The 19,794-nt window shown below is 48.3% G+C and overlaps 1 protein-coding gene across 1 annotated transcript in view; it reads left to right on the forward strand.

The window, feature by feature from the left end:
- The first annotated feature begins 5,583 nt into the window (after positions 1 to 5,583).
- Positions 5,584 to 19,794, forward strand: part of LOC120037656 (zinc finger MIZ domain-containing protein 1-like) — a 66,330-nt gene continuing 52,119 nt past the window's right edge. The window contains exons 1-2 of the mRNA XM_038983652.1: positions 5,584 to 5,988; positions 18,349 to 18,466. Of these exons, the coding sequence (XP_038839580.1) occupies positions 18,398 to 18,466 (69 nt within the window). The 5' untranslated portion in view covers positions 5,584 to 5,988; positions 18,349 to 18,397. The remainder of the gene's footprint in view (positions 5,989 to 18,348; positions 18,467 to 19,794) is intronic.

Here is a 19,794-nt window from a genome sequence, read left to right on the forward strand (position 1 = left end):
GCTATACTGTTACACTGGCAATACTAAAGTGCCTATAAGAACATCCAATAGTCAAAGGTATATGAAATACAAATCGAATTGAGAGAAATAGTCCTATAATTCCTATAACAACTACAACCTAAAACTTCTTACCTGGGAATATTGAAGACTCATGTTAAAAGGAACCACCAGCTTTCATATATTCTCATGTTCTGAGCAAGGAACTTAAACGTTAGCATGGCACATATTGCACTTTTTCACTTTCTTCTCCAACACTTTGTTTTTGCATTATTTAAACCAAATTGAACATGTTTCATTATTTATTTGAGGCTAAATTGATTTTTATTGATGTATTATATTAAGCTATAATAAGTGTTCATTCAGTATTGTTGTATTTGTCATTATTACAAATACATTTTAAAAATCGGCCGATTAATCGGTATTGGCTTTTTTCGGTCCTCCAATAATCGGTATCGGTATCGGCGTTGAAAAATCATAATCGGTCGAACTCTAGACGTTATATATACAAAAGTATGTGGACACCCCTTCAAATTAGTGGAATCGGTTATTTCAGCCACACTCTTTGCTGACAGGTGTATAAAATCTATCACACAGCCATGCAATCTCCATAGACAAACATTGGCAGTAGAATGGCCTTACTGAAGAGCTCTGTAACTTTCAACGTGGCACCGTCATGCTCTGTGACTTTCAACGTGGCACCGTCATGCTCTGTGACTTTCAACGTGGCACCGTCATAGGATGCCACCTTTCCAACAAGTCAGTTTGTCAAATTTCTGCCCTGCTAGTTCTGTCCTGGTCAACTGTAAGTGTTATTGTGAAGTGGAAATGGCTAGGGGCAACAACAGCTCAGCCACAGAGTGGTAGGCCACACAAGCTCAAAATCATCTGTCCTCGGTTGCAACACTCACTACTGAGTTCCAAATGGTCTCTGGAAGCAACATAAGCACAATAATTGTTCGTTGGGAGCTTCATGAAATGACTTTCTATGGCTAAGCAGCCGCACACAAGCCTAAGATCACCATGCGCAATGCCAAGCGTCAGCTGGAGGTGTGTTACGCTTTCGTCCATTGGACTCTTTAGCAGTGGAAACGCGTTCTCTGGAGTCATGAATCAGTCCGACGGACCAATCTGGGTTTGGCGGATGCCAGGAGAACACTACCTGCCCCAATTTATGGTGCCAACTGTAAAGTTTGGTGGAGGAGGAATAATGGTCTGGGGCTGTTTTTCATGTTTTGGGCTAGGCCCTTTAGTTCCAGTGAAGGGAAATCGTAATGCTACATTATACAGGGACATTCTAGATGATTATGTTCTTCCAACTTTGTGGCAACAGTTTGGGGAAGGCATGGCAATGCCCCCGTGCACAAAGTGAGGTCCATACAGAAATGGTTTGTTGAGATCAGTGTGGAAGAACTTGACTGGCCTGCACAGAGCTCTGACCTCAACCCCATCGAACACCTTTGGAATGAATTGGAACACCGACTGTGAGCCAGGCCTAATCGCCCAACATCAGTGCCCGACCTCACTAATGCTCATGGCTGAATGGAAGCAAGTCCCCGCAGCAATGTTCCAACATCTAGTGGAAAGCCTTCCCAGAAGAGTGGAGGCTGTTATAGCAGCAAAGGGGAACCAACTCCATATTAATGCCCATGATTTTGGAATGAGATGTTCGACTAGCAGGTGTCCTCAGTTGAATGCATTCAGTTGTACAACTGACTAGGTATCCCCCTTTCCCTTTCCACATAGTTTTGGTCATGTAGTGTAGCTTCACTCCTCTCTCTCAGACTATTGAATAATGCTGTCACTCTCACCATGCTACTCAGACCAATGGGACTGTATGCAAAATGTCACAGGGTAGGAGTGCTGATCTAGGATCATTTCCCTCCTGTGTTATTCATTAGGATCTAAAAGGCAAAACTGATCCTTGATCAGCAGTCAGGCCCAGACTGTCTTCTCTCATATTTACACTGCATTTGGAATAATAAATCACTCACGTGTGTGTGTGAGCGTGCTTGTGTGTTTGTGTGTGATTATGAAGACATATCATTTCCTCTGCAGTGTTGTTGCCCCCCCCCCCCCCCCCCCCCCGCCATTCTCCAGTGATTTTATATTACGGAGCTTTTGTGTCAGAGCAGTAATTATTTGCCCCACTACCCCTCAGGTTGTTGGGCTCATTGCAGGGTACATTGTGTGTGTTTGTAGTAGCTTCACTGCAGTGTGTGGTTTTGTGGTTTGGTAAGTTATTATAATTCACCACGGCCTCCTGTCGCTTTTTAAGGCTTGTTAAATGCACAACATAATTCTTTGTGTGTGTGTGTGTGTGTGTGTGTGTGTGTGTGTGTGTGTGTGTGTGTGTGTGTGTGTGTGTGTAAGCCTTGCTTTGCTCCACTGGTAAGTGGAACTCGACATAGCTGATGAGGTTATTGTAGAGGCAATTCACCTGCAACTCCACACACACAAAGCTTGAAAACGCATTTTGGGACTAAAACTATGTACCCTGAAAAACCCATTATTATCCACAATTCAAAATTAGTTTCCAGTACTTTTTAATGAATGTATCATCCTTGGAAAGAAGTGTTGAAGCAGAGTAGCCCAGCAAGCTGTTTTATAATCTCAGACAGTGATGGACATGACTGTTTCTGCTCTGAGATCAGATAACATGAACTATTATTTATCTGTGTTATTTTGATAGTGAGGACATGGAGTAGCTAGCTGTGCTTTCATCTCAGGGATTTTCCAGTACTTTCCAGCAGGAGCCGAGAGAAATAGAAGAAAGAGGGGAGAGAGGGAGGTGGAGGAGAAGGGAGGAGAGGAGAAGAGAGGGAGGAGAAGGGAGGAGAGGAGAAGAGAGGGAGGTGGAGAGAAGGAGAGGAGAGGGAGGTGGAGAGAAGGAGAGGAGAGGGAGGTGGAGAGGAGAGAGTAGAAGCAAGGGAAATGGAGGAGAAGAGAGGAGAGAGAAGGGAGGAGAGGGAGGTGGAGAGAAGGAGAGGAGAGGGAGGTGAGGAGAGGGAGGTGGAGAGGAGAGAGGAGAAGCAAGGGAAATGGAGGAGAAGAGAGGAGAGGAGAGAGAAGGGAAGGGAGGAGAGGAGAAGGGAGATGGAGAAGAAGGGAGGGAAATAGAGAAGAGAGAGTAGAGCGAGGAGAATACTTACATGGTTCAAGCTGACCCCCATAGTCCCTGTGCCCAAGAAAGTGAAGGTAACCTGCCTAAATGACTACCGCCCCGTAGCACTCACATCGGTAGCCATGAAGTGCTTTGAAAGGTTGGTCATGGCTCACATCAACACCGGAAACCCTGAACCCACTCATCCCGGAAAACTTTGACCCACGCCTACCGCCCCAACAGATCCACTGATGACGCAATCGCACTCCACACTGCCCTTTCCCACCTGTACAAAAGGAACACCTATGTGAGAATGCTGTTCATTGACTACAGCTCAGCGTTCAACACCATAGTACCCTCAAAGCTCATCAGTAAGCGAAGGACCCTGGGACTAACCACCTCCCTCTGCAACTTCCTGACGGGCCGCCCCCAGGTGTTAAGGGTAGGCATCAACACATCTGCCATACTGAACCTCAACACGGGGGCTCCTCAGTGGTGCTCAGTCCCCTCCTGTATTCCCTGTTCACCCACGGCTGCGTTGCCGTGCACAACTCCAACACAATCACAATCAGTGGTAGGCCTGATCACCAACAACGACGAGACAGCCTATAGGGAGGTCAGAGACCTGGCAGTGTGGTGGGCCGAACACGCCCCATTCACATCGACAGGGCTGTAGTGGAGTGGGTTGAGAGTTTCAAGTTCCTTGGTGTCCACATCACCAACAAACTATGATGGTCCAAACACACCAAGACAGCTGTGAAGAGGGCACGACAACACCTTTTCCCCTTCAGGAGACTGAAAAGATTTGGCATAGGTCCCCAGATCCTCAAAAAGTTCTACAGCTGCACCATCGAGAGCATCCTGACCGGTTGCATAACCGCCTAGTATGGCAACTCCTCTGCACCTGACCTTAAGGTGCGACAGAGGGTAGTGCGTACGGCCCAGTACATCACTGGGGCCAAGCTTCCTGCAATCCAGGAGCCCCCCTTTGTTTTCGCACTGCTGCTACTCACTGTTTAATATCTACAGTGGGGAGAACAAGTATTTGATACACTGCCGATTTTGCAGGTTTTCCTACTTACAAAGCATGTAGAGGTCTGTAATTTTTTATCATAGTTACACTTCAACTGTGAGAGATGGAATCTAAAACAAAAATCCAGAAAATCACATTGTATGATTTTTAAGTAATTAATTTGCATTTTATTGCATGACGTAAGTATTTGAAAACCTACCAACCAGTAAGAATTCCGGCTCTCACAGACCTGTTCGTTTTTCTTTAAGAAGCCCTCCTGTTCTCCACTCATTACCTGTATTAACTGCACCTGTTTGAACTCGTTACCTGTATAAAAGACACCTGTCCACACACTCAATCAAACAGACTCCAACCTCTCCACAATGGCCAAGACCAGAGAGCTGTGTAGGGACATCAGGGATAAAATTGTAGACCTGCACAAAGCTGGGATGGGCTACAGGACAATAGGCAAGCAGCTTGGTGAGAAGGCAACAACTGTTGGCGCAATTATTAGAAAATGGAAGAAGTTCAAGATGACGGTCAATCACCCTCGGTCTGGGGCTCCATGCAAGATCTCACCTCTCACCTATGCATAGTCACTTTACCCCTACCTGCATGTACAAATGACCTCGACTAACCTGTACCTCCGCACGTTGACTCGGTACTGCTACCCCCTGTATATAGCCTCATTATTGTTATTTTATTGTGTTACTTTTTATTTTATTTTTATACTTTAGTTTATTTAGTAAATATATTCTTAACTCTATTTCTTGAACTGCATTGTTGGTTAAGGTCTTGTAAGTAAGCATTTCACGGTAAGGTCTACCTGTTGTATTCAGCGCATTTGACAAAAAAATTGATTTGATTAAATTTTATTTGTTGGGAAGGTGGCATCCTATGACGGTGCCACGTTGAAAGTCACTGAGCTATTCAGTACGGGCCATTCTGCTGCCAATGTTTGTCTATGGAGATTGCATGGCTGTGATCTTGATTTTATACACCTGTCAGCAACGGTGTGGCTGAAGTAGCCAAATCCACTCATTTGAAGGGGTGTCCACATACTTTTGTATATATAGTGTGTGTGAATGTACAGTATGTAATTATGCACACACACACACCACACACACACCACACACACACACACAGACACACACACAGACACACACACAGCAGAGCTATTCCATGCTATCAGTAGCTCTTTAGATACCTGTGGCTGAAAATACAACACAGCCTGTCCAACAAGTATTAGCAGAACATTGATGTTTCTATTTCCATTTCATGAGATACAGTACAAAGCCACTGAGACACGACTCGTCCACTACATCACCAGGGTTAGGCTCAATTCCTTTTCAATTCAGGAAGTACAATGAAACTACATTTCCAATTCTCTTCAACGCTTTTTAATTGGGAACATTTGGAATTGGAATTTGGTTTACTTTCTGAATTGACTGGGAATGAAATGGAATTGAGCCCAACCCCGATCACTACTACATGCTGCCCTGATACATGGCTGTTGTTGACTCCTATAGCATCTTACCATAGGAATGTACAGCCATGTGTTAGTCAGGGTAATACCACCCAGTGACATCCTGGTGCCCCAGCCACTGTCTACTGTATGTGTGACTGTTAATCAACCAGTATACAACTCTAACCCCACTACCACAGATACCACAGATACATTTAAACGGAAAGCTGACGTCCTATCTTCCTGTCCTGTCTCTCCGCTCCAATCAGCCAATCCCAACGAGGAGCTGCGGTTGACCTTCCCGGTCCGGGACGGTGTGGTATTGGAACCTTTCCGGTTGGAACACAACCTCGCCGTCAGTAATCACGTCTACCACCTGCGACCGTCGGTACATCAGACCCTCATGTGGAGGTGAGATATGGAGAGACAGACACACACACATTCGACCATCCATGGAGTTGAGACTCGAGTCTTATTCTTTTTCTGTACCTCTACAAATGTTCTTCCTCTAATAGAATGGCCTATCCATGGCAACCATGATGTTAACATTCCCTGGACAATATTGATTGTTGCATTCGGTGCATGGACAGGAGAGGAAGCTGGGGGAGAGAGGACAGAAGATAGGAGAGAGTGGAGAGAAGATAGGAGAGAGTGGAGAGAAGATAGGAGAGAGTGGAGAGAAGATAGGAGAGAGTGGAGAGAAGATAGGAGAGAGTGGAGAGAAGATAGGAGGGTGAGGAGATAGGAGAGTGTAGAGGAGAGAGAGGAGATTGGAGAGGAAAGAGAGAAGAGAGGAGGGTTGGAGAGAGAGACGATTGGAGAGGAAAGAGAGAGGAGAGGAAAGAGAGGAGGGTTGGAGTGAGTAGAGATTGGAGAGAAAAGAGAGGAGATTGGAGAGGAGAGAGAGAAGAGGAGGGTTGGAGAGAGGAGATTGGAGAGGAGAGAGAGAAGAGAGGAGGGTTGAGGAGATTGGAGAGGAGAGAGAGAAGAGAGGAGGGTTGGAGAGAGAGGAGATTGGAAAGGAAAAAGAGGAGGGTTGGAGAGAGAGAAGATTGGAGAGGAGAAAGAGAAGAGAGGAGGGTTGGAGAGAGAGGAGATTGGAGAGGAGAGAGAGAAGAGAGGAGGGTTGGAGAGGAAAGAGAGAGGAGAGGAAAGAGAGGAGGGTTGGAGTGAGTGGAGATTGGTGAGAGAGGAGATTGGAGAGAAGAGAGGAGGGTTGGAGAGAGAGGAGATTGGAGAGGAAAGAGAGAAGAGAGGAGGGTCGAGAGAGAGGAGATTGGAGAGGGAAGAGAGGAGGGTTGGAGAGAGAGGAGATTGGAGAGGAAAGAGAGAAGAGAGGACAGTTGGAGAGAGAGGAGATTTGAGAGGAGAGCGAGAAGAGAGGAGGGTTGGAGAGAGAGGAGATTGGAGAGGAAAGAGAGAAGAGAGGAGGGTTGGAGAGAGAGGAGATTGAAGAGGAAAGAGAGGAGGGTTGGAGAGAGGAGATTGAAGATAAAAGAGAGGAGGGTTGGAGAGAGGAGATTGGAGAGGAGAGAGAAGAGAGGAGGGTTGTAGAGAGAGGAGATTGGAGAGGAGAGATTGAAGAGGAGAGAGAGAAGAGAGGATATTGGAGAGGAGAGAGAGAAGAGAAGAGAGGAGGGTTGGAGAGGAAAGAGAGAGGAGAGGAAAGAGAGGAGGGTTGGAGTGAGTGGAGATTGGAGAGGAGAGAGGAGAGAGAAGAGAGGAGAGTTGGAGAGGAGAGAGAGAAGAGAGGAGGGTTGGAGAGAGAGGAGATTGGAGAGGAGAGAGAGGAGATTGGAGAGGAAAGAGAGAAGAGAGGAGGGTTGGAGAGAGGGGAGATTGAAGAGGAGAGAGAGAAGAGAGGAGGGTTGGAGAGAGAGGAGATTGGAGAGGAACGAGAGGAGGGTTGGAGAGAGAGGAGATTGAAGAGGAGAGAGAGAAGAGAGGCGGGTTGGAGAGAGAGGGGATTGGAGAGGAAAGAGAGGAGGGTTGGAGAGAGAGGAGATTGGAGAGGAGACAGAGAAGAGAGGAGATTGGGTTGGAGAGAAGGACCATGCGTTAACCTGGACAGTGAGACAGAAAGAATTAACACAACCTCCCTACTTCACAGAAACAGAACAGGATGCTACAACAAAGCTCCCTCCCTCCCTGAAGAACCATGTTTCTCCTCGCTTGGTTTCCTTCAGACGTGGAGGTTCCTGCTATAGAGATCACAAACAAAGGCATCGCCTACAGGGGGGAGATGGAGAGAAAGAGAGGCAGAGAGAGGTTGTGCAGAGAGAGGGGGTTGAGCCGAGAGAGAGGTTGATGAGAGGGGGGTGGGTTAAGGAGAGAGGGGGGGGCTCAAGCCCTCTCCCTTTCTCTTTCCATTTCTCTCCATCCCTTTCAATCTTTCCAATTCTCTTTTCCTAGTTCTGTAGTAGTAGTTAGAGGTCAGTTTAGGGTCGGAAGGGGAAACAGTTCATCAGTAGCCACAAGGTCAGGCAGTGGAGCATTGGTAGAGGGCTGGAGAGTCAGTGTGTCCCTGTGAGTGGTGCACTGATCTACTACAGGTCTGCCTGGCTGCAGGTCTGTCTAGCTGCAGGTCTGCCTGGCTGCAGGTCTGCCTAGCTGCAGGTCTGCCTGGCTGCAGGTCTGCCTAGCTGCAGGTCTGCCTGGCTGCAGGTCTGCCTGGCTGCAGGTCTGCCTGGCTGCAGGTCTGCCTGGCTGCAGGTCTGCCTAGCTGCAGGTCTGCCTAGCTGCAGGTCTGTCTAGCTGCAGGTCTGCCTAGCTGCAGGTCTGCCTGGCTGCAGGTCTGCCTAGCTGCAGGTCTGCCTGGCTGCAGGTCTGCCTAGCTGCAGGTCTGCCTGGCTGCAGGTCTGCCTAGCTGCAGGTCTGCCTGGCTGCAGGTCTGCCTGGCTGCAGGTCTGTCTAGCTGCAGGTCTGTCTAGCTGCAGGTCTGCCTAGCTGCAGGTCTGCCTGGCTGCAGGTCTGCCTGGCTGCAGGTCTGTCTGGCTGCAGGTCTGCCTGGCTGCAGGTCTGCCTGGCTGCAGGTCTGCCTGGCTGCAGGTCTGCCTAGCTGCAGGTCTGCCTGGCTGCAGGTCTGCCTAGCTGTAGGTCTGCCTGGCTGCAGGTCTGCCTAGCTGCAGGTCTGCCTGGCTGCAGGTCTGCCTGGCTGCAGGTCTGCCTGGCTGCAGGTCTGCCTAGCTGCAGGTCTGCCTGGCTGCAGGTCTGCCTGGCTGCAGGTCTGCCTGGCTGCAGGTCTGCCTAGCTGCAGGTCTGCCTAGCTGCAGGTCTGCCTGGCTGCAGGTCTGCCTAGCTGCAGGTCTGTCTAGCTGCAGGTCTGCCTAGCTGCAGGTCTGCCTAGCTTGCAGGTCTGCCTGGCTGCAGGTCTGTCTGGCTGCAGGTCTGCCTGGCTGCAGGTCTGTCTAGCTGCAGGTCTGCCTAGCTGCAGGTCTGCCTGGCTGCAGGTCTGTCTGGCTGCAGGTCTGCCTGGCTGCAGGTCTGCCTGGCTGCAGGTCTTTCTAGCTGCAGGTCTGCCTGGCTGCAGGTCTGCCTGGCTGCAGGTCTGCCTGGCTGCAGGTCTGTCTGGCTGCAGGTCTGCCTGGCTGCAGGTCTGCCTGGCTGCAGGTCTGCCTAGCTGCAGGTCTGCCTGGCTGCAGGTCTGCCTAGCTGTAGGTCTGCCTGGCTGCAGGTCTGCCTAGCTGCAGGTCTGTCTAGCTGCAGGTCTGCCTGGCTGCAGGTCTGCCTGGCTGCAGGTCTGTCTAGCTGCAGGTCTGCCTGGCTGCAGGTCTGCCTAGCTGCAGGTCTGCCTAGCTGCAGGTCTGCCTAGCTGCAGGTCTGCCTAGCTGCAGGTCTGTCTAGCTGCAGGTCTGCCTAGCTGCAGGTCTGCCTAGCTGCAGGTCTGCCTAGCTTGCAGGTCTGCCTGGCTGCAGGTCTGTCTGGCTGCAGGTCTGCCTGGCTGCAGGTCTGCCTGGCTGCAGGTCTGCCTGGCTGCAGGTCTTTCTAGCTGCAGGTCTGCCTGGCTGCAGGTCTGCCTGGCTGCAGGTCTGCCTAGCTGCAGGTCTGCCTGTCTGCAGGTCTGCCTGGCTGCAGATCTGTCTAGCTGCAGGTCTGCCTGGCTGCAGGTTTCCTTGTTTTCAAGTATGAAGGGCTGCGTTGGGGGAGGAGGGTTGGAGTGTGCCCTACTAGGGGTCAACTGATCTGTGTGTCCCTGCGAGTGGTGCACTGATCTACTGCAGGTGTGCCTGGCTGTAGGTGTGCCTGGCTGCAGGTGTGCCTGGCTGCAGGTGTGCCTGGCTGCAGGTGTGCCTGGCTGTAGGTGTGCCTGGCTGCAGGTCTAAGAGGTTGCTTGTAAACTCTTACGGGATCCCTTAGTAGACTGCAGACAGAGTGATATGATGTGAGGAGGCTGGGAAGGGCTGCAGTGGGAGAGAGTGTGGAGACGCCTGCTGGAACCTATCTGTAACTGCGGCCAGCGCTGTCTGTTCTGAGGACACTGTTCCTCCAGTTTTGTAGCACTGATCGTCTTCACTGCCCTTCCACAAGATTTGCACTTTTACCTGACAAAGACACTGAGTACGGTTACATGCGTACAATAATGTGATTATTGTGGATAGTCAGATTAATATAATAGTTAGATAAAACATTTTTACATGCTTTGCAAGAAAAACAATTTCCCTAATAAACCTGTTTACATGGACACATCTGAAATCAGGCCACCTGATGGCAATCTGAAAACAAACATTCCACCACAACGAACATGTTATTTCTGGAAAGCATATTTGATTCTGATTTCGGACATATAAAGGTTTTTATGTGAAAACTACCTTTAAGACACATGCATTCAGTTGTTCTGAACTTCCTCGCACTAAAGAGGGAGGCTCTCGGCTGGTGCTAGCACATACGCAGATCAAACACACCGCTGGAACGTCGATTAAGGTGTTTACATGTCCTAATAATTCAAACCGTTGCTCAGAAAACCAGGAGTTTAAATCGCCGTATGCTTACTTTGATTTTGACCTCACACCAATTAAGATAAGCAGAGGAAGGTGTTTACATGACTATTTCATAATCTGTCTACTGCCATAATCAGTTAATATGGAATTATTACTGTGCATGTAAACGTACTGAATGTTACAGTAGATTATGTTGTGTGTTTTGGATCATAATGAATCACGGATCTGGTTTTTCCGTGTTTTGTCCAACATTTTCACATGTCCTCAGCAAGTGATGTCTCAAAACAAATGCAATACTTTTAATAGATAATATTCTCCTTTGAGTGGGCTATATTCTCCTTTGAGTGGGCTATATTCTCCTTTGAGTGGGCTATATTCTCCTTTGAGTGGGGTATATTCTCCTTTGAGTGGGCTATATTCTCCTTTGAGTGGGCTATATACTCCTTTGAGTGGACTATATTTAGATAAGTGTCCCTTTGAAGTTTTACCTCATAAGTATCCCTTTGAAGTTTTACCTCAGATAAGGGTCCCTTTGAAGTTTTACCTCAGATAAGTGTCCCTTTGAAGTTTTACCTCAGATAAGTGTCCCTTTGAAGTTTTACCTCAGATAAGTGTCCCTATGAAGTTTTACCTCAGATAAGTGTCCCTATGAAGTTTTACCTCAGATTAGTGTACCTTTAAAGTTTTACCTTGGAGCTTAATGAAAGTGCTTCATTACAACTCTATTACTTTCTGTGTGTGTGTGTGTGTGTGTGTGTGTGTGTGTGTGTGTGTGTGTGTGTGTGTGTGTGTGTGTGTGTGTGTGTGTGTGTGTGTGTGTGTTCTCCTCCCAAGCCTTGAATGCAATAAAATCCAGTCCCCAAAGCTCCTGAGCTGAGCAACATCTCTTTTCCCTCCTTCACTTTCTCTCCCTCTCTTTTCCTCACTCACTTTCTCTCCCTCTCTTTTCCTCACTCACTTTCTCTCCCTCTCTTTTCCTCACTCACTTTCTCTCTCTCTTTTCCTCCCACACTTTCTCTCCCTCTCTTTTCCTCCATCCTGCCACTCTCACCTTCTCTTCCACCCTTTTCCTTTCTCCCTCCATCCTATCTTCCTTAGTCTTTCCATTCCATTTCCCTTCTCCCTCTCTCCCTCTCCTTCTCCCCTCTCCACCCATTCCTTTCTGCTTCTCAGCATGGTATCATAAACTTAAGCCTTTATCAGCTCTGAGCAGCGCTGTAGAACCCTGGCTACCCCACTGCATCATGGGGGGTTGTTTCGCAGTGTTCTTTGTATGGAGGAATTTGTAGCTGTGATGGAGATAAACGTGGCATGATTGAGGGATGGAGGAGTGACTGATTTACCACCACTACACCTATTAATCCATCGTCTTCTCCCTCTGAGCCACCCTGACCACATCAATTACAGAGGTAGAGAGGGAGGGCGGGAGGGAGGGAGGGGGAGAAATAGTGAGATCGAGGGGAAAGGTAGAGTGAGAGGGATGGAGATAGAGAGGGAATGAGGGAGAAAAAGAGACAGAGAGAGAGAAAGCAACAGAACGAGTGAAAGAGAGAGAGAGGCTGTATTATCTGCTGTGAGGAGTAGCAGTACTAGTAAATCAGAGGGGCAGACAGTATTGATAACCTTAAACAGGAGGTGTGCTGCTGCCTGTCTGTCTTTTTACTGGGAGATAATGCGTACGGGGACGTCACAGAGGGCTTTGTGGGGGACCTCTCCCCCCTGAGCGATGTGTAATTGGGGCCAGGAGTTTGTAGGATGAGCTGTTCACGTAGGTGATAGCCAACAGCAACATTATTTTTGTTAGATTATGTTCATGTAGGTGATGATCATCATCATTAACGTTGTTGTTTTCAACATAACTGGATTGCAGTGAAACATAAATCCAGTAATCAAGTAGCTACTTAGCACATTTTAGATTTGGTTCTGGGTTCCAAGATTACTTACAGTTGAAGTCGGAAGTTTACATACACCTTAGCCAAATACATTTAAACTCAGTTTTTCACAATTCCTGATATTTAATCCTTGTAACAATTCCCTGTCTTAGGTCAGTTAAGATCACCACTTTATTTTAAGAATGTGAAATGTCAGAATAATAGTAGAGAGAATGATTTATTTCAGCTTTTATTTCTTTCATCACATTCCCAGTGGGTCAGAAGTTTACATACACTCAATTAGTATTTGGCAGCATTGCCTTTAAATTGTTTAACCTGGGTCAAACGTTTCAGGTAGCCTTCCACAAGCTTCCCACAATAAGTTGGGTGAATTTTGGCCCATTCCTCTTGACAGAGCTGGTGTAACTGAGTCAGGTTAGTCGACCTCCTTGCTCGCACACGCTTTTTCAGTTCTGCCCACAAATTTTCGGGGCTTTGTGATGGCCACTCCAATACCTTGACTTTGTTGTCCTTAAGCTATTTTGCCACAACTTTGGAAGTATGCTTGGGGTCATTGTCCATTTGGAAGACCCATTTGCGACCAAGCTTTAACTTCCTGACTGATGTCCTGAGATGTTGCTTCAATATATCCATATAATTTTCCTTCCTCAAGATGCCATCGTTTTTGTGAAGAGCACCAGTCCCTCCTGCATCAAAGCACCCCCACAACATGATGCTGCCACCCCCGTGCTTCACGGTTAGGATTGTGTTCTTCGGCTTGCAAGCCTCCCCCTTTTTCCTCCAAACATAACGATGGTCATTATGGCCAAACAGTTATATTTTTGTTTCATCAGACCAGAGGACATTTCTCCAAAAAGTACGATCTTTGTCCCCATGTGCAGTTGTCCCCATGTGCAGTTGCAAACCGTAGTCTGGCTTTTTTATGGCGGTTTTGGAACAGTGGCTTCTTCCTTGCTGAGCGGCTTTTCAGGTTATGTCGATATAGGACTCGTTTTACTGTGGATATGGATACTTTTGTACCTGTTTCCTCCAGCATCTTCACAAGGTCCTTTGCTGTTGTTCTGGGATTGATTTGCACTTTTCGCACCAAAGTACGTTCATCTCTAGGAGACAGAACGCGTCTCCTTCCTGAGCGGTATGACGGCTGCGTGGTCCCATGGTGTTTATACTAGCGTACTATTGTTTGTACAGATGAACGTGGTACCTTCAGGCGGTTGGAAATTGCTCCCAATGATGAACCAGACTTGTGGAGGTCTACAATTTTTTTTCTGATGTCTTGGCTGATTTATTTTGATTTTCCCATGATGTCAAGCAAAGAGGCACTGCATTTGAAGGTAGGCCTTGAAATACATCCACAGGTACACCTCCAATTGACTCAAATGATGTCAATTAGCCTATCAGAAGCTTCTAAAGCCATGACATAATTTTCTGGAATTTTCCAAGCTGTTTAAAGGCACAGTCAACTTAGTGTATGTAAACTTCTGACCCACTGGAATTGTGATACAGTGAATTATAAGTGAAATAATCTGTCTGTTAACAATTGTTGGAAAAATGACTTGTGTCATGCACAAAGTAGATGTCCTAACCGACTTGCCAAAACTATAGTTTGTTAACAAGAAATTTGTGGACTGGTTGAAAAACGAGTTTTTTATGACTCCAACTTAAGTGTATGTAAACTTCCGACTTCAACTGTATGTACTACATTTACATTTAAGTCATTTAGCAGACGCTCTTATCCAGAGCGACTTACAAATTGGTGCATTCACCTTATGATATCCAGTGGAACAACCACTTTACAATAGTGCATCTAACTCTTTTAAGGGGGGGGTGGGGGGGGGGGGGGGGTTAGAAGGGTTACTTTATCCTATCCTAGGTATTCCTTAAAGAGGTGGGGTTTCAGGTGTCTCCGGAAGGTGGTGATTGACTCCGCTGACCTGGCGTCGTGAGGGAGTTTGTTCCACCATTGGGGTGCCAGAGCAGCGAGCAGTTTTGACTGGGCAGAGCGGGAACTGTACTTCCTCAGAGGTAGGGAGGCGAGCAGGCCAGAGGTGGATGAACGCAGTGCCCTTGTTTGGGTGTAGGGCCTGATCAGAGCCTGAAGGTACGGAGGTGCCGTTCCCCTCGCAGCTCCGTAGGCAAGCACCATGGTCTTGTAGCGGATGCGAGCTTCAACTGGAAGCCAGTGGAGAGAGCGGAGGAGCGGGGTGACGTGAGAGAACTTGGGAAGGTTGAACACCAGACGGGTTGCGGCGTTCTGGATGAGTTGTAGGCGTTTAATGGCACAGGCAGGGAGCCCAGCCAACAGCGAGTTGCAGTAGTCCAGACGGGAGATGACAAGTGCCTGGATTAGGACCTGCGCCGCTTCCTGTGTGAGGCAGGGTCGTACTCTGCGAATGTTGTAGAGCATGAACCTACAGGAACGGGTCACCGCCTTGATGTTAGTTGAGAACGATAGGGTGTTGTCCAGGATCACGCCAAGGTTCTTAGCGCTCTGGGAGGAGGACACAATGGAGTTGTCAACCGTGATGGCGAGATCATGGAACGGGCAGTCCTTCCCCGGGAGGAAGAGCAGCTCCGTCTTGCCGAGGTTCAGCTTGAGGTGATGATCCGTCATCCACACTGATATGTCTGCCAGACATGCAGAGATGCGATTCGCCACCTGGTTATCAGAAGGGGGAAAGGAGAAGATTAATTGTGTGTCGTCTGCATAGCAATGATAGGAGAGACCATGTGAGGATATGACAGAGCCAAGTGACTTGGTGTATAGCGAGAATAGGAGAGGGCCTAGAACAGAGCCCTGGGGGACACCAGTGGTGAGAGCACGTGGTGCGGAGACAGATTCTCGCCACGCCACCTGGTAGGAGCGACCTGTCAGGTAGGACGCAATCCAAGCGTGGGCCGCGCCGGAGATGCCCAACTCGGAGAGGGTGGAGAGGAGGATCTGATGGTTCACAGTATCAAAGGCAGCCGATAGGTCTAGAAGGATGAGAGCAGAGGAGAGAGAGTTAGCTTTAGCAGTGCGGAGCGCCTCCGTGACACAGAGAAGAGCAGTCTCAGTTGAATGACTAGTCTTGAAACCTGACTGATTTGGATCAAGAAGGTCATTCTGAGAGAGATAGCAGGAGAGCTGGCCAAGGACGGCACGTTCAAGAGTTTTGGAGAGAAAAGAAAGAAGGGATACTGGTCTGTAGTTGTTGACATCGGAGGGATCGAGTGTAGGTTTTTTCAGGAGGGGTGCAACTCTCGCTCTCTTGAAGACGGAAGGGACGTAGCCAGCGGTCAAGGATGAGTTGATGAGCGAGGTGAGGTAAGGGAGAAGGTCTCCGGAAATGGTCTGGAGAAGAGAGGAGGGGATGGGGTCCAACGGGCAGGTTGTTGGGCGGCCGGCCGTCACAAGACGCGAGATTTCATCTGGAGAGAGAGGGGAGAAAGAGGTCAGAGCACAGGGTAGGGCAGTGTGAGCAGAACCAGCGGTGTCGTTTGACTTAGCAAACGAGGATCGGATGTCGTCGACCTTCTTTTCAAAATGGTTGACGAAGTCATCTGCAGAGAGGGAGGAGGGGGGGGGAGGGGGAGGAGGATTCAGGATTCAGGAGGGAGGAGAAGGTGGCAAAGAGCTTCCTAGGGTTAGAGGCAGATGCTTGGAATTTAGAGTGGTAGAAAGTGGCTTTAGCAGCAGAGACAGAAGAGGAAAATGTAGAGAGGAGGGAGTGAAAGGATGCCAGGTCCGCAGGGAGGCGAGTTTTCCTCCATTTCCGCTCGGCTGCCCGGAGCCCTGTTCTGTGAGCTCGCAATGAGTCGTCGAGCCACGGAGCAGGAGGGGAGGACCGAGCCGGCCTGGAGGATAGGGGACATAGAGAGTCAAAGGATGCAGAGAGGGAGGAGAGGAGGGTTGAGGAGGCAGAATCAGGAGATAGGTTGGAGAAGGTTTGAGCAGAGGGAAGAGATGATAGGATGGAAGAGGAGAGAGTAGCGGGGGAGAGAGAGCGAAGGTTGGGACGGCGCGATACCATCCGAGTAGGGGCAGTGTGGGAAGTGTTGGATGAGAGCGAGAGGGAAAAGGATACAAGGTAGTGGTCGGAGACTAGGAGGGGAGTTGCAATGAGGTTAGTGGAAGAACAGCATCTAGTAAAGATGAGGTCAAGCGTATTGCCTGCCTTGTGAGTAGGGGGGGAAGGTGAGAGGGTGAGGTCAAAAGAGGAGAGGAGTGGAAAGAAGGAGGCAGAGAGGAATGAGTCAAAGGTAGACGTGGGGAGGTTAAAGTCACCCAGAACTGTGAGAGGTGAGCCGTCCTCAGGAAAGGAGCTTATCAAGGCATCAAGCTCATTGATGAACTCTCCAAGGGAACCTGGAGGGCGATAAATGATAAGGATGTTAAGCTTGAAAGGGCTGGTAACTGTGACAGCATGGAATTCAAAGGAGGCGATAGACAGATGGGTAAGGGGAGAAAGAGAGAATGACCACTTGGGAGAGATGAGGATCCCAGTGCCACCACCCCGCTGACCAGAAGCTCTCGGGGTGTGCGAGAACACGTGGGCAGACGAGGAGAGAGCAGTAGGAGTAGCAGTGTTATCTGTGGTAATCCATGTTTCCGTCAGTGCCAAGAAGTCGAGGGACTGGAGGGAAGCATAGGCTGAGATGAACTCTGCCTTGTTGGCCGCAGATCGGCAGTTCCAGAGGCTGCCGGAGACCTGGAACTCCACGTGGGTCGTGCGCGCTGGGACCACCAGGTTAGGGTGGCCGCGGCCGCGCGGTGTGAAGCGTTTGTATGGTCTGTGCAGAGAGGAGAGAACAGGGATAGACAGACACATAGTTGACAGGCTACAGAAGAGGCTACGCTAATGCAAAGGAGATTGGAATGACAAGTGGACTACACGTCTCGAATGTTCAGAAAGTTAAGCTTACGTTGCAAAAATCTTATTGACTAAAATGATTAAAATGATACAGTACTGCTGACTGGTGAAGTAGGCTAGCTAGCAGTGGCTGCGTTGTTGACTTTGTTTGAAAGTGTAGCTGGCTAGGTAACCTCGATAACTGGCTAGGTAACCTCGATAATTACTCTAAACTACACAATTATCTTAGATACAAAGACAGCAAAGACAACTATGTAGCTAGCTAACACTACACTAATCAAGTCGTTCCGTTGTAATGTAATAGTTTCTACAGTGCTGCTATTCGGTAGAAGTTGGCTAGCTGGCTAGCTAGCAGTGTTGACTAGGTAGGAGAACGGTGGCGCGGCGGACGAGAATAGCTGGCTAGCTAACCTCGATAGTTACTCTAAACTACACAATTATCTTAGATACAAAGACAGCAAAGACAACTATGTAGCTAGCTAACACTACACTAGTCAAGTCGTTCCGTTGTAATGTAATAGTTTCTACAGTGCTGCTATTCGGTAGAAGTTGGCTAGCTGGCTAGCTAGCAGTGTTGACTAGGTAGGAGAACGGTGGCGCGGCGGACGAAAATAGCTGGCTAGCTAACCTCGATAGTTACTCTAAACTACACAATTATCTTTGATACAAAGACGGCTATGTAGCTAGCTAAGATCAGACAAATCAAACCGTTGTACTGTAATGAAATGAAATGAAATGTAATACTACCTGTGGAGCGAAGCGAAATGCGACTACTCGCTCCAACCCGGAAGTATGCTCTCTACTAACAATGTTATGTATCTCTCTGTCTCAAGACCTGTCCTAACCATGCTGTATCTGTCTCATTCCCTGTAAAGAACCTGTCCTAACCAAGCTGTATCTGTCTCATTCCCTGTAAAGAACCTGTCCTAACCAAGCTGTATCTGTCTCATTCCCTGTAAAGAACCCGTCCTAACCATGCTGTATCCATCTGCCTTTCCCTGTAAAGAACCTGTCCTAACCAAGCTGTATCTGTCTCTTTCCCTGTAAAGAACCTGTCCTAACCAAGCTGTATCTCTCTTTGTCTTCCAGAATGTTGATGGCGTCACGTTAGGCTAGAGGACAGGAAGCAGTCATCAAGATGAACGCGTTGCCGTCAATGGATCGGCACATCCAGCAGACCAACGACAGGCTGCTGTGTATCAAACAGGTAAGAAACACACATCTGGGGGCCTTAATGGGGGCCTTAATGTTTTCAATGAAAGGTGATTTGTAGATGAGTGAGATCGAACAGGTTGCCGTGTATCAAACACGTGAGACAATAGCAACTAGCAACACCAAGGTCGTGGGTTCAGATCCTGGGTTCAGATCCTGGAGGAATCAAATTCCCACATTTATGTATATTATTGTCTCTGGGTTTTCGCATGTTAAGTGGCATTGGCAGATCTTTTAAAAGAAGGATTGCGTGGATCCAAGGTGGTTGTTACAGTATATATGTCTGCACAGCCCCTTGCTCTGCTCATGACTCCTCCAGTCTACAGCTGCTCTTTCCACACACCACACCGCCTTATATGGCAATCTGTTAGTCTACCCATTAGCTACAGACCAGGTTGCACTGGGGCAGAGAGAGAGGAGAGGGAGAGACAGAGAGCGAGGAGAGTGAGAGAGAGGGATGCCCTGTTAAGTGCAAGAGACTGCTCTCTCTAACTTCTAACTGTACTTCCACATACTCTTCAGTTGATCTCTCTGTCCTTTTGTCTCTTCCATTCTCTCTTCAACTCCTCCCTTCTACTCCTTCTCTGATTCACTGACATCTTGTTCTGTAATAGATAGTGCTGCACTGAGACCTAAGAGCGAGTGAGTACAGATGTCTGCCCGCATGCTGCCAGTGGGTTATTGTTTTGGTTTGGGGTCCTGGCAGAGGGCCAGTGGGCTGAGCTGTTTTCTACTCAGGCAGGTATGAACAGCCTGATCCCCAGACAGGCCAGGGTAAACACGGACATTCAGTGGAGGACCAGGAGGCTTTGATGTCTGTCTGCCTGTGAGGCTGCCGACACCCCTCCCTCCCTCCCTCCCTCCAATTCAATTCAGAGGCCTTTATTGGCAAGGGAAACAATATGTTTACATTGCCAAAGGAAGTGAAATAGATAATAAACAAAATTGAAATAAACAATAAAAACATTACACTCACAAAAGTTTCAGAGGAATAGAGACATTTCAAATGTCATATTACAATGTGCAAATAGTTCAAGTACAAAAGGGAAAATTAATCAACATATGGGTCTCTCTCCCTCCCTCCTACAAGCCAACACAGTGGCTGCTTTCTCCATCTGTTGTCTACTGCCTGTTTGCTCCTTGTCTCCCTAGAGCTGTTCTTGTTAGATGGGCTGGTGGCTAACTCTCTCGCCTATTTTCTCTCTATTTTGTTCCACCAAATCACTATCAAGTTAACTAGCTATCGTGTCCCTTCAGATCAGCAAACACTCAAAGGTTAGGAGCTAATGGAAAGAGTGAGGGGCTTTCTTTGTCCCAGTGAAA

The sequence above is a fragment of the Salvelinus namaycush genome, unplaced genomic scaffold, assembly GCF_016432855.1.
Source record: "Salvelinus namaycush isolate Seneca unplaced genomic scaffold, SaNama_1.0 Scaffold180, whole genome shotgun sequence".
NCBI lineage: Eukaryota > Metazoa > Chordata > Actinopteri > Salmoniformes > Salmonidae > Salvelinus > Salvelinus namaycush.